A 13598-nucleotide genomic window follows, 5' to 3' on the forward strand; every position below is an offset into this window, starting at 1 on the left:
AAACTTTTGTTCATCAAGACACCACTAAGAGAGTACATGGCAACCACAGAGCAGAAGATATTCTTTCTACATATATCTAACAAAAGATATTCAGAACATAAAAAGAATGTTCAAAAGACAAAAAATAAAAATAAAAAGCTAAATACAATGCGGTATCCTGGACTGGATCCTGGATCAGAAAAAGGACATTAGTGGAAAACTGGTGAAACTTAAAAAAGGCTATACTTTAGTCCGTACTGTGTCAGCATCAATGCATGAATTTCTTTTTTCTTTTTTTTTTAAAGATTTATTTATTTATTTTTTAGGAAGGGAAGGGAGATAGGGAGGGAGGGAGGGAGAGAGAGAGAGAGAGAAAGAGAAACATCAATGTGCGGTTGCTAGGGGTTATGGCCTGCAACCCAGGAATGTACCCTGGCTGAGAATCGAACCTGGGACACTTTGGTTCCCAGCCCACGCTCAATCCACTGAGCTACGCCAGCCAGGGCAATGCATGAATTTCTTAGCTATGACGTACAGATCATGGTGATTATACAAGATGTTAACATTGGGGGGAACTAGGTGAAGAATATACAAGAATGCCCTGTACTATCTTTGTAATTTTTCTGTAAATTTAAAATGATTCCAAAATCTAAAAAAGAAAAAAAAAGTACTTTAAAAAAGAAAGAGAAAGGGGTGGGGGAGGGAAGGAGAGAAAAAGAGCAAGACAGCATACCCAGCAGAGAAGTGGACAGAAAAACCCTCAGTAAACACAGCATGTAAGAGGATATCTGAATGGCCAATAAAAGTAACAAAAGGGTTCAACCTCATTGGTCATCACATAAACTAGCACTGCAAAGTAACAGTACAAATACACATCAGACCGAAAACAAACAACCTCCAGTGGTGGGGGATTTGGAATCATCGAAACTCATACACTGTCAGTGGGACCTTGGAAAATCTGCTGAAGTTGAACACATGCATGCCCTCCGACACAGCAGTTTGACTCCTAGCTATCAACCCACATGCTGTTTCCCACAAAAACATACACCAGTATGGTCATAACAGCACTTTAATAGCCCCAAACTAGAAATCACCCAAATGGCCATCAGAAGTAGACTGGATGACTGTGCACAGCCACACAGCAGAATGCTGCACACAAAAATAATGAGCATGCAAAAGGGAAAAGCTCACAGAAATACTAAGCAAAAGAATTCAGATGAAAAAATTCAGTATATGCTGGTACAACCACTAAGGAAACAGTATGGAATTTTCTCAGAAAACTAAAAATGGATCTGCCTTTTGACCCAGCAATTCCACTGCTAGGATTACATCCTAAGAACCCTGAAACACCAATCTAAAAGAACCTATGCACCCCAATGTTCATGCACCTCATGCACCTCAATGTTTTGCTTTTTACAATAGCTGAGTGTTGGAAACACCCTAGGTGCCCATCAGTAAATGAATGGATCAAAAAACTACAGTACATTTACACAATGGAATTCTATTCAGCAGAAAGAAAGAAGGATCTCCTACCCTTTGCAACTGCATGGATGGAGCTGGAAAGCATTATGCTAAGCAAAACAAGCCAGGCAGTGAAAGACAAATACCATATGATCTCACCTTTAACAGGAACCTAAACAACAAAACAAAGAAACAAGCAAAATATAACCAAAGACACTTAAATAGAGAACAGGCTGACAGTGTTCAGAGGAGAGAGGGGAGGGAATTTCAGGGGAATTTCAGGGAAAAGGGGAAGGGTTTACAGGAACAAGTATAAAGGACACATGGACAAAAACTAGGGGGGGGTGGGAAATGGGAGGGAGGTGGAGAGGGCTGGGTGGGTGGGCTGGGATGGGAGTAAAAGTTAGAAAATTGTACCTGAATGAAAATTAAAATAAAAATTAAAAAAAAAACACCACTATAATATATGATTCCACAAATAATAGTATAAAACAAGCAAAACTAACATTCGTTTTAGAAGTCAGGAGAGTAGCCACCCTTCAGGGTGGAGGGCAGGTGATGCCAATAATCGGACAAGTGGGGCTGCCATGCTGCTGGTCCTGGCATGTTTCTTACCGGGGAGCTGGTTAAAGCAGTGCAGCCAGTTTACGCAAACTGCTTGACCGTGCATTTGTGTTACATTTACTTTTATGGATGCACATTATTGTTAAATAGAATGTTTTTTGAAAAGGCAAAAAAAAAAAAAAAAAAACTAATTGTGGCACTGAAATTCCCTCATTGTCTATACCACACAGTCTTAGCTCCCACCAGTACCCCACCTGTACCCCGCTCCCTAACTTTCCTAACCCAGTTGTAGAAAGGCACCCGACCCAAAGTTCTCCTTCTGTTCACAGTCTTCTCATACAATACATGCTCCCACTGCCCCACTGGTGCACACATTGTTTTCTCCCTTGGGGGTCACCCTCCCCTCCCTTGCCTCCTTGGAAAATTCCCACTCAGCCTTCAAGGCTTAGCTCAGGCATCCTTTCCCTGAGGGTCCTATTCCAGGACCCGTAAGTCAGAGCCCACTCCCTACACACCACACATCCTATACTATTTTTATTTTATTTTAATTTTTTGATTTTAGGGAGAGAGAGACAGACAGACAGATATCAATTTGATGTTCCACTTATTTATGTATTCATTGGTTGATTCTTGTATATGCCCTGACCAGGGATCAAACCCACAACTTTAGCATCTTAGGACAATGCTCTAAGCAGCTGAGCCACCCAGCCAAGGCCTACACATCCTACACTGTTAGCACTGACCCCCCCCCATTCCTCCATAACTACGTGTTCATTCATCCACCCCAATAAAATCATGAGCTCCATGACAACACTGAGAGCTTACTCAGCACATGCCTGGCCTAGAGTAGGTGCTCAAAAAATGTGTTGCATGAATTGGGGTCAGGCACTTCCCCAATTCCCTTCCTTTTGAGAGACGCAGACTCCTCCGTGTACAGAAGCAGTACGGAAAACTGAAAAAATGCAGACATGAAAAGGAGAGGAAGTAAGCAAAGGCCAAGAAATGCAACCCTAAGAAGAAATAAGGTGACTAATGAATATATATATATGATGCTCCATCTCACCAGTAATCAGAAAAATGCAAGTTAAAACAATAATGAGTTATTACTGGGAGTGTAGGAGGGGAGCGGATTTCATTAAACTTACAGATTTAAGAAGTGTCAAAATAAGGCACATAGAAGTACGCTCACAGTGGCATTGCTCGCAATGGCAAAACACTGGAAACAACCCAGATGGACCACTGACAAGCACATGCATGAACAGACTCTGGCACGTTAGTCTAGGACATACAGCTGTGAAAATAAATGAACAGCTACACACATTGGCATGAATGAATTCAAAATTAATGTTCAGTGAAAAAGCAAGCTATAGAATAGATATGATACCACATATATAAAGTTAAATATATGTCAAATTAAGCAATATATTACTTGGGCATGTAGTAAATATAACAAAAAGGAAATAAACAGAAAATTCAAAACAGCCATCATTTCTGGGCAGGAAGCAGGTTAGAACCTAGAAGGGACCCCGGGGGCTTCAGAACTCTTGGCAAACTGGGCCTTCACTACACAGGTGTCCATATAGGTGAGTCTTCTTTCTTGCATTTCAGTAAAGCAACTGGCTTTTCTTCATGTAAATCCTGCAAAAATAGCATTTTTAGACCAACTGATACTGGTCTAAAAATATCTTTTTGGCAAAAAAGATATTTATAATACCCAGGCTTGGTGAGAATAAAGGGAAAATGACTAATCTCATGTATTGTTGGAGACAGTGTTAGTTTGTAAAAGTATGTTTGGAAGTTCATTTGGGAATATTAATGGAGTTTGCATATTTCGTAAACCCCTTGACCCAGTAATTTCACTTTCAGGAAATACGCCCTGTGAAAAATCCATGTACATCTGACCAAAGATACATGTGTAAAACTGTTGACTGCAATACTGTGTACAATAGTCAAAACTGGAAAGAGCATAAATATCCTCTAGAAAGTGAGTGAGTGAGTGAGTGAACAAATTAGTATGGCAACATGGATACTGTGGAGTGCTATACTGCTGATAGATAAACCTCTACAATCAACAGGAGGAGATCTTCAAGATATGTTAAGTGAATAAAGGCAAGTTGCAAATTAATTTTAAAAGTATGACTTCTCATTTAAGTATCTATACTTAAGTACACATATATTTTTCATAGCAGTGGTATTTGCCAACTCCTATAGATATAGCAATTGCTATGTGCTGACCCCTATTGGTTCCTGTTCTAAATGCTTGACATATGTTAACTCACTGAGTCCTCCTAACAATACTATATGGTAGGTATTGTTATCAATATCCCCATTTTACAGATGAGGAAACTGAGGCACAGAAGTGAAGTATCTTGCCCAAGGTCATATAACTAGTAAGGAGCAGCACCAAGATTCAAACCCAGGCCCTGTGGCTCCAGTCTGTGCTGCTAACCATCAAACCACATGGTATTTCTTGAAAGTAAGCGCATAGAAAAAGCACCAAACTTCCATACTCTAGAGAAGGGCAGAAGAATAAAGAGACTTTCATCCCATATACTTCCACAGTGTTTTAAACTTGAACAACAAAAATGTATTCATGCCACACTCCTATAATAAAATACATAGAGAGAAAACCCACTAAACTCGGAGTCCGAGGTGAGGTCTTAGTCCAGCTGACAGCTAGTCATCCTTCAGCAAATCACTTTCTCTCAGTTTTCTGTCTGCAAAATGGGAATGATGATAACTACCCTGCCTTAGGGTAAAAGTGCTTTGCAAACCATAAATCACTTCACAAAGGTGAGACAGCATTATTTTCCCACGGAGCTCTGGGAAGACTGCGAGGGAGGAGAGTAAATGAGACAAACTGTCTAAATGGAGCCTATGAACAAATCTAGGGTTCTCTCTGGCACCTCATGCTCCACAATCAGAGAACCCAGTCACGGAGGTCAGAGACCTCACCCAACCATCCCAACCCACAGCTCAGGAGGGAAATGGGCACCTCTCTGCTTGGTGCCACTGGTTGTTTTCTGGAGCAAGAGTGACCTCATGGCTGTCAGTGGGCTCCAGAGAGCTTTCCAAATACCCCGAAATGTCTAGCAGGGTGGTCCCCACTGGGGACTCTCAGCAAGGCAAGATACAAAGTGGAGCATTCTTCTCCAGGGGAAAAAAAAGGGATCAGAACTAATCACAAGGTAAGCAGCCTCTAACCCCATAAATAGTCTTGGGGAGAAGCCCAGCCACCTCCAAATTATAGGCAGCCTCTCACTCTGTTCAAACAAATCTCCAGCTGTGTGACTCACTTGGCAGAGCGGCAGAGCGAGCGGGCAGGGAGGGGTAAACACATAGCTGAGGGTTAGAGATCTAAACGCTAGGGAAATAAACAGGGAGGCCCCAGAGGTTCTCCCATCACAGGTTCATGTGAACAGGGGAAGATCTATGGGAAAAGTCCAGGCTTCCCCAAATCCCACTCCCCAGACTTCTGAGGGCGGGGGGGGGGGGGGGGGCCCTGAGGACTGGGAGGTAGAAAAGGGCCAAGAGTCTTCCTAAGAGAAAATAAGGGAAGTGGAGACTGCCCCTGAGCTGGAAAGGAGCATCCTTAATTCATCTTCACCCAGTAACCCGCTCCTCCATTGCTTTGTCCCTGCCTTGTCCCATCCGAATATAGGTGGTCTCTCAAGCTACTGCAGCCACCTCAACTGTCCCCCTCTGAGAAATGGGAATAGCTGACCCCTTAAAACACTGGCTCCAAAGAGGCCAGGGGGAGGAAAGCCCCAATAAAGTCAAAGAAGAGGGCCAGATGGGGTGTTGGGTAGCTACCGGTTCTCTGCTAAGACTCCCAACCCACTCGGCTTGCAGGTGTCAGGTGCCCTTGGTCCTGCCTTCTGCAGAGCACTCTGGGCCAGAAATGGCCCTTTATTGAGAATGACACAAAGAATCATTCCCTCTCCTTCCCATGGATTAGCCAACAAAACAGGTGTTTGCCTTTTGTCTGGCTCCCTGCCCAATACCATGGGCTGGACATCCCCTATGCAGAGGGCTGACGGGTGGCTGGGAGGTGAAATGAGAAGGAAGGATTTAGGACGGCACCCTAAGCAGGGCAGGCCTTCTCATCACCTAGAGCTGGGGCCTGGCAGGGAGAGTGTGGACACAGAGGAAGGTGGGCTCCCACATTCTCAGCTCTGAAGGAGACACCCGTTTGCTGAGCCAGTCTCTCTCTAGGAATCTGCCTAGTGGCCAGCCACTGTGCATGAAGGGGGATCCTCAGTGCTCCCTCCCCTGAAAGGGCTGGCACCAGTGACCCTGCCCTCTCTAGTTGCTATCTTGTTTGTGATATTTTGCTTTTGTGCCCCCCATTTCCTTTTTCTTCCTTCATCTACCTATTCCCATCCTGCCCTACATTTTCTTCTCCTCTTCCTGCCCCTGCAGGCCAGGCTTAAATGTGGGCCACCAGCCTCCCTAGTACATAATCATTTCTCCAACTAAACCTCCTCACCCCTAGGAAAGAAATGTATTTCACAAGACTCTACATAAACCAAAGAAGCACACAGCAGAGTAACAGCAGGCAGGGAAGCTCGTCCCACCTGCTCGGAGCACACATGTCTGGAACCGAAACCATTTGGGTACACACACACACCCTGGAGAAATGTGGGCCAATACTGGTGCCAAATGCATGGTGATTGAGTAAGCCTCCTCTTCCAGATCCTCAGGCAGAGCCCAGGATCCCCCAAATTCCTGGTAGGCTTGGAGGCATCAGCTGCAGTGCTCCTGAAAGTCAGAATCTGGCAATGAATGAGGGAGATGAAATGGTGTGAGGAGGAATTTATGGTGTGAGCATGGGGCAGGTGTCACGAGTGGAAGGAAGAGCCAGTCACCAAACTTGACAGGTTCCTCTGCCAGGAGTTTCTTCCCCACCCAGCCATGGCTTCCACCATTTCAGAATTCATTTGTTCGTTTGGTGTAAGCATCAAGGACTCTAGATGAATCCGATTTTAAAATGCACATATTCTGACCCAGTAGTTCCACTCTTAGGTATTTCTCTCTGAGAGAAATGAAAACAAAGATCAGCACAAAGATGTGTCAACAAATGTTCATGGCAGCATTGTTCCCCACCCAGATGTAAAAATAACTCAAATGTCCAACAACACTTATCCATGATGAATGCATGTGATAACATATCCATATGATAGAACATTATTCAATCATAAAAAGTAATGAACTACATATTGATTCATGCTGCAGCATGAATCAACCTTAAAAACACCATGCTAATTGGAAGAAGCCAGTCACAAAGAATCACACATAAAATCTCCGGGATAGGCAAATCCACAAAGAAAGCAGACTGGTGGTTGTGTAGGGCCTGGGGCAGCAGGTGACCACTACCAATCAGGCTTCCCTGGTGGAGTGAGGGAAATGGTCTGAAATCGATGTTGCTAGCGACTCTGCAACTCTGCAAATATACAGAAAACCTCTGAATTATAATATATCTTAAATGGGTGCTTTGTACTGTATGTAAATCCTCGTACTGTATGTAAATCCTATCTCAATAAAGCTGTTATACAGAATGAGGTGCAGGGTAAGCCTTCAACAAATCACAAATTTAGGTACATGCATTTATTTGGGAAAAAAAAGTTTGGGGCTCAGGAAAGACTTGGTGTTAGACGAAGTCAGCTTTCTGAGGTCCTCAAGGAAGGACGCCTACTCCAGGGTGAAGACAGAGGTTCTGACTGCAGCAGGTAAAGAAACCCCAAATCCAGCACGGCACTGAGAGAACCTCTCTGACTAAGACTGATCAAGATACAAAATTAGAGAGAATGAAAAAAGTGTATCTATCTAAGGAAGGAAAACACTGATAGACTATTTAAAGGGAATCACCTTATCATAGAGCCCATCACAGGACACCAGCTGCCTTGCTCATGGTCAGAAAAAGCAGGAGGAGGAAGGGCCCAGAGAGGAATGCCAAAATACGAACCTTGACCATCACTCCGTCCAAGCCTGGCTGAGCTGGGGCTAGCAAAGGTCACTGGGGTCCTCGCCCTGGGTCTACCTACAGTTGCCTTCTTTATCTTCAGGTGTCTCCTTCCTCCACTGTCAGAGGAAAGGAGACAGGAACAGAAAAGAGCAGACAAATGTCAACCTAATGAGATGGAGCTGACATTGGCCAGACCAGAGAGTTTCCAGACTCTTCCTCTATCCCTTGGCCGAGGGTCTGTGGGGAGGCTACGACAGTGTTGTCTAAGCCAGTAAGCAGCAAACAGAAAACAATTGCTAATGCCTGAGCATTTTACCACTGGCCAGACACCATGCTTAATGTTTCCCATGTATTACCTTATTTAATTCTTACATCCTTATGAGAAGGGCGCAATTATGATGCCAGTTTTACAGCTGAGGAAAATGAGACTGAAAAGATTAAGTCATTCACCGAAGTGATCTTGGGCAAAGCCAGCACCAAAGCCCGGACAGCACACTGGGTCCGATTCCCAAACCAGGCTCTTAACCACCTGCTATTAACAGAAGTCACAGTTAAGCAAAAAACTGGACGTAATTACATTAAGAGCCTGGGAGAAGAAAAGGACAGGCTATAAGGAGTGAGAGTATAAACTTTCCCATAATGCCTACAGCAGGAAATCAATGGATGTCTAAAACCGATAGATTCATAAATATCACTATAAGCATATTATTTAGAAACATGTGGTAAACACCAGACAAAAGAGCTAGAAGTGCTGAAAGTGGTTACTTCCATGGAGAGAACTTGGGGCAGGGAACTGCTTGCTAGTTTTCTTTTAAAAACCTTTTGCTATTAGACTGTTTTAAAATCATGCTTATTTTTTCCTTTGAAAAGTGATTTTAAAAGAAAAAGAAAGAAACTCAGAGATATGCCAACCAAAGTCTAAGGCAGTGAACACCCGCTGCTTTTGCCACACAGCTTCCATCCTCCACTTGGGTTTTGCTTTGGAGAATCTCCCTCCTTCACTGGTTAATTTGTGTCATCTAGGAACCCCTTGCCCTAGCCAAGGGGGTCAGGGAGCCAATGGCACCCTCCTCCTGGAGTCCTAAGCAGAATGGCAAAAAGACCTAAAACAGCTGGAACTAATTCACCTAAAAGTAGAAACCCTCCATTAGTTCCTTCCACCCTCACAGGCCCCAGGACTCCCTCGGCTCAGACTTTTTAAGCTTTCCCTTAAATTCTTTGAGATGCCCATTTCCTTCTAATAAATTCTTCTCCTGCTTAAGTTAGCCAGAGTCACTCTGTTGCTTATGACCTAAGAAACTTAATGGAAATATCTAATGTTTGAGGTTGACTTGGGCTTTTATTTGCCAGTGTAACTATAGTTGTTTGCAAACTTTTAACCTAAAAAAATACATTTTACATCACAATCCAATGCACACTTATGCACACATATACATAGCTGAAATGAAAGTTCTGCTGAAAATGTGTACCCTAACACTCTGAGAGTGTTTAATTCTATTTTTAAGATGATTTTTTAAAGAGCAGTTTTAAGGTTTACAACAAAATCGATGGGAAGGTACAGAGGTTTCCCACATACCTCCAACCCCCACATGCACAGCCTCCTGTTATCAACATTGCTCAGCAGGATGTACTTTTTTTTTAACCAAGGATGAACCTACCCTGACACATCATCATCACCCAAAGCACATACCTCCCCTTAGGGTTCACTCTAATGAAGTGAATGGTGTCAAACCTTCTTTCTATAGGTTTGGACAAAAGTATAAGGACACATATCCATCTTTATATCATAGAGGATTTTCACAGCCCTAAAAAGTCCTCTGTATTCTACCCATTATTTGCCCCCCAAACTCCTGGCAACTAGTGATCTTTTTACTGTCTTCACAGTTTTGTTTTTGCCCTAATGTCATACAGCTGAAATCTATTTTCTTTTCTAATATTGGTCCTACCCCACTAAGTTGATTTCAGACCTGCTGGTGCCTATGATCTGCAGTTTGAAATACACTAGCTCCTTACACCTGCTGCATCTGTCCCCAACAATTGAAAACAACCCAGAGAGTGCTCGAGCCACATCTCCATGTGCATGGGTGGCATGCTACAGTGCACGGCCTGGCTGGTGAGGAGACACCAACAGAGTCCCAGGGTCCCAGCTCCCACTGGAGCACACCGATTGGCTAAACTATCTGCACTGCTGACAGCAGCAGAAATGTGTGTTCGTTTACTCACTCATTTGCTCATGCGCTGAGCACTCATTCAATGGTATGAATATGTGCCAGTTCATTGGGACTGTTCAGAGCCATAAATTCTATCTGCCATCTGGCTCAGAGGAGAGGAATCTGGGACAAAGCCTGTACCATGATGGAGTGAATGTTTATCATCTTGTCCTGCTTAAGAGCTCGGAATGTCTCCAAGATCAGATCTGAGCAATGATTGTTTCATTCCCACCTTTGAAGTAAAACAACTTTTAAGTCCAGCCTAGGAAGAAGGAATACAAGTGATTTTCTGTCTCCTTTGTTACAGAGGTCTCTTGTTAGCTTCAAACTATGGTTAGAATTCCTTGCTCATGATTTTACTACCAACTTCCTGCCCCACTGGACAAGCAGCAAAACATCAAGGGATGAAAGAGGGTGTCAATTCATTCAAATTAATCTTAAGGCCAATGTCTTGGGATCTTAGGACCTTTCTGGATCTCTTTTCTACAGCAAGCAAAAGAGCACAAATGCCCTCTCCTTTATTTTCCTCATACCCATTGCACTGCCTCAACCATACCAGAACAGTGAGCAACCATACCAAAACAGTGAGCAAGAGCATGGTGTAGGACTTGGGCATGACACGATGGGGAATGGATGTTTTCCATCCTGCAGCATCCCATAGCTGGGGAGCGGCAGGCTACAGAGACTAGGGACTGGGCGCCTGTGGTTGGGAAGTAGCAAGACCTATATTGTAAGGTCTTGGGCAGAAATTGGAGAGGGGACTGTGAACAGTGGTCATCTCTACCCTAACTTGAAATGAGAAACTATTCTGTAAATATATTTTTTAATCCTCACCTGAGGACATTTTTTTTTTCATTACTTTTAGAAAGAGAGGAAGGGGGAGGGAGAAAAAGAAACATCAATCATCTGCCCTCTCACACTCGCCTCTATCGCTCGGGTCGTCGGAAGGACGCTCCAACCGACTGAGCAGGGCTGTATAAGTAGCGTTGGAAGAAGAGCCAATCTAAGGGCAGTTGGGTCAGCTACCTCAGGGGCTTGCTGAGGCAGGAAAGGGGGAAGGGAATCAGATACAGAGTGGAGGGAGGGATACAAACTCCCCATCACGTTGGCTCCTATTTCACTCTCACCCACCGCAGCTTGGAAATCGATGAAATAGTACACACACCATTTTGGGTTAAGTTACGCAGCAGAGCCTTGAAACCCTCAGCCACAAATTACCTTCTTCTGCCTCTCTGAGGGCAAAAACCAAAAGTTCAGCTAGGGTGGGGCGAAGGACGGCGACAGGGAGACACGGAGACAGGGGGTGATGAGAGCCGGGCAGATCGGTCAGCACCCAAGAACTCCCCTCTTTCCCCCACCCTCAGTCCGTCCAGAAAGGTCACTCGCAGAGATCACTTCCCTCCCCTTCTCAGCCCAGGTTCCGGCATGTCCTTGCACCGGGCTTGGATGCTGGAAACGGAAGTAAAAACAACAAACCGTCCCAGGAAGCTATCAGTTGACCGACGGGGGAAGGGAGCAGGACTGCAAGGGGGAAGGAGAAATCCGAGCAGAGAGGAGACCCCTCCAGCAGGCAGCCCTATTCCTCCCGGCCACTCTCGGCGTACTGGGAGCCCTACTCGCCCCCATCCCTTAGTCCACGCCTTAGGATTTCACTCTCTACCCTTTGTCTTGTTACTAATCACCCAAAGTACCTAGAAGTTCTTTGAAGGGCTGCTGAAATCACCAGGACCCACGGAAAAGCCTAATCCCCCTCGTCGGGACCCAAACTCCAAAAGAGCGCAGGGATATCGTCCCTGGAGCTGATTCTCCTACAACCCAATCAACAGCCTACACGACGCTTGAGTAGTGCGCCCCGAGACCCGCGCCGAGCCTCGGGCAGAAGCCGCAGTGTCCTCCCCAAGAGCAGGAACGCCTAGAGTCCTCGAGCCTCAGAGAAATCCTATCCCGCGACTGCCCAAGAATCCCACTGCCCGCCGAGGGGCGGGAGAAAAGAGAAAAGAACCGCCGCGAGGAGCTGACCGCACCGAGCGCAGCACCAGGTGATGTCAGCGAACTAGCCGCGGGGCTCCAGAGCCGCGGAACTGGAAACGAAAGGTACCCAGCAGGGGAGGCAGTGAGGCGGCGACGCCACTTTTTCTTACCTCGGTCTGCCCTTCCGGGGGCACGTCCACCAGGGTACACCAGTCCCGCGTCCCGTTCATCTTCCTCCCGCGTGGGCAGCAAATTCGAGCCCACGGTCCAGCTGTCCGGCTCCAACGAGACGGCGCGCGCGGAGCTACCTCTTGTATAGGTGCGTCAGGGGCGGGGACTGGCGACAGGACACGCCCCTAAGGCGCCGTTCCCCACCGTGAAGGAAAATGTGAGGTGGGCGTGGCCTAGAGGCTTCAGGGCACGCCCATCTGCGCTAGCTCAGATTTACATAGAGGTGGGGCTTGGGTGCTACCTGAGGCTACTGTACTCAAGGTTTGTCTATCGTGTGGTTGTACCTCAAACTTTATTAGTTTGGCTGTGTCCTCCTTTCAACTCCAAGACCAGTATTGGTAAGGGAGAATCACCCTGCCTGGCCCTACATGAGTTGGAAAAAAGCTTCCAGACATTCTCTTCTCCCCGCTTATAGGCCAGTCTGCAGGCTTTTGGAAGGTGAGCAAATTTCCTCTACCTGCGTAGAAACGCAGGCACCAAGGGCCAGCTCACTCAGACTGGCCTAAGCCAGTCTGGCAGGTGCCCTTCCCTGGCAGGAGGCCCAGGCCAAAGTCAAAGCCAGCTTGGCTCTGGGTGGGGCTTGTTTTACAGAAGCTATTATACCAAAGCTGCCTTTATATGGTTGGGAGAGGTGGGACACCAGTCCTTAAAAGGAATTTGTCTTCTTGTGTAAGGATGGTCTCCATTTCTCCAGTGGTGTTTGCTCCAGGGTTTGAAAGGGAGGTGGCCAAGCAAGCCCTTGGAGCCTCTTCCCAGCCCAGCTGCTTTCTGCAGGTGGCTGCTTCACTGGGTGACAGTCCACATGGAAGGTAGGCAAGAGGTTTGACACTCTTGAGTGGGCAGTGCCCCTGAATCCAGCAATAGGCTCTGGTGAACAGCTAGCTTTCTCTTCAAGGCAACACAAGGGCAGAGATGACTGAAACTTCCCTATCTCCCAGGTAGTGACTGGGTCTGTGCCAGGCAGGAATGGATGTGTCTTTGTACCTAGGAGGTGAATGCTGGGATTATCCCTATGCCCCAAGGGAATAAAACCCAGTTCTGGTGTCTCCTCTAACTCTCAAAGAAGGCATTTACTGGCCCTGCTATTCCCAGGAGCTTGTTTAGGAGAAAATGGAGGTGTATAAACACTTCCCAGGCCCCTAGGTCCCATCTGATCTGTTGTAAAGGGTTTCTAAAAAGTGGGTAAAGAAAACCCAGCTTCAGCCTCTACCTTGTGC

General features: G+C 45.8%; 1 protein-coding gene across 7 annotated transcripts in view; it reads right to left on the minus strand.

Annotated features, from left to right (window-relative positions):
- Positions 1-12496, minus strand: part of TUFT1 (tuftelin 1) — a 34676-nt gene extending 22180 nt beyond the window's left edge. For 3 of the 7 annotated variants that reach the window (XM_036015970.1, XM_036015969.1, XM_036015967.1), the window contains exon 1: positions 12321-12495. In XM_036015970.1, the coding sequence (XP_035871863.1) occupies positions 12321-12380 (60 nt within the window). In that variant the 5' untranslated portion in view covers positions 12381-12495. Of the gene's footprint in view, positions 1-12320 lie in introns of all 7 variants that reach the window. The other 4 variants (XM_028503096.2, XM_028503095.2, XM_036015968.1 and 1 more) reach the window with 3 other exon arrangements.
- Between the last annotated feature and the right edge of the window lie 1102 nt (positions 12497-13598).

This window comes from Phyllostomus discolor, chromosome 14 (genome assembly GCF_004126475.2).
Source record: "Phyllostomus discolor isolate MPI-MPIP mPhyDis1 chromosome 14, mPhyDis1.pri.v3, whole genome shotgun sequence".
In the NCBI taxonomy this organism is placed as follows: Eukaryota; Metazoa; Chordata; class Mammalia; order Chiroptera; family Phyllostomidae; genus Phyllostomus; species Phyllostomus discolor.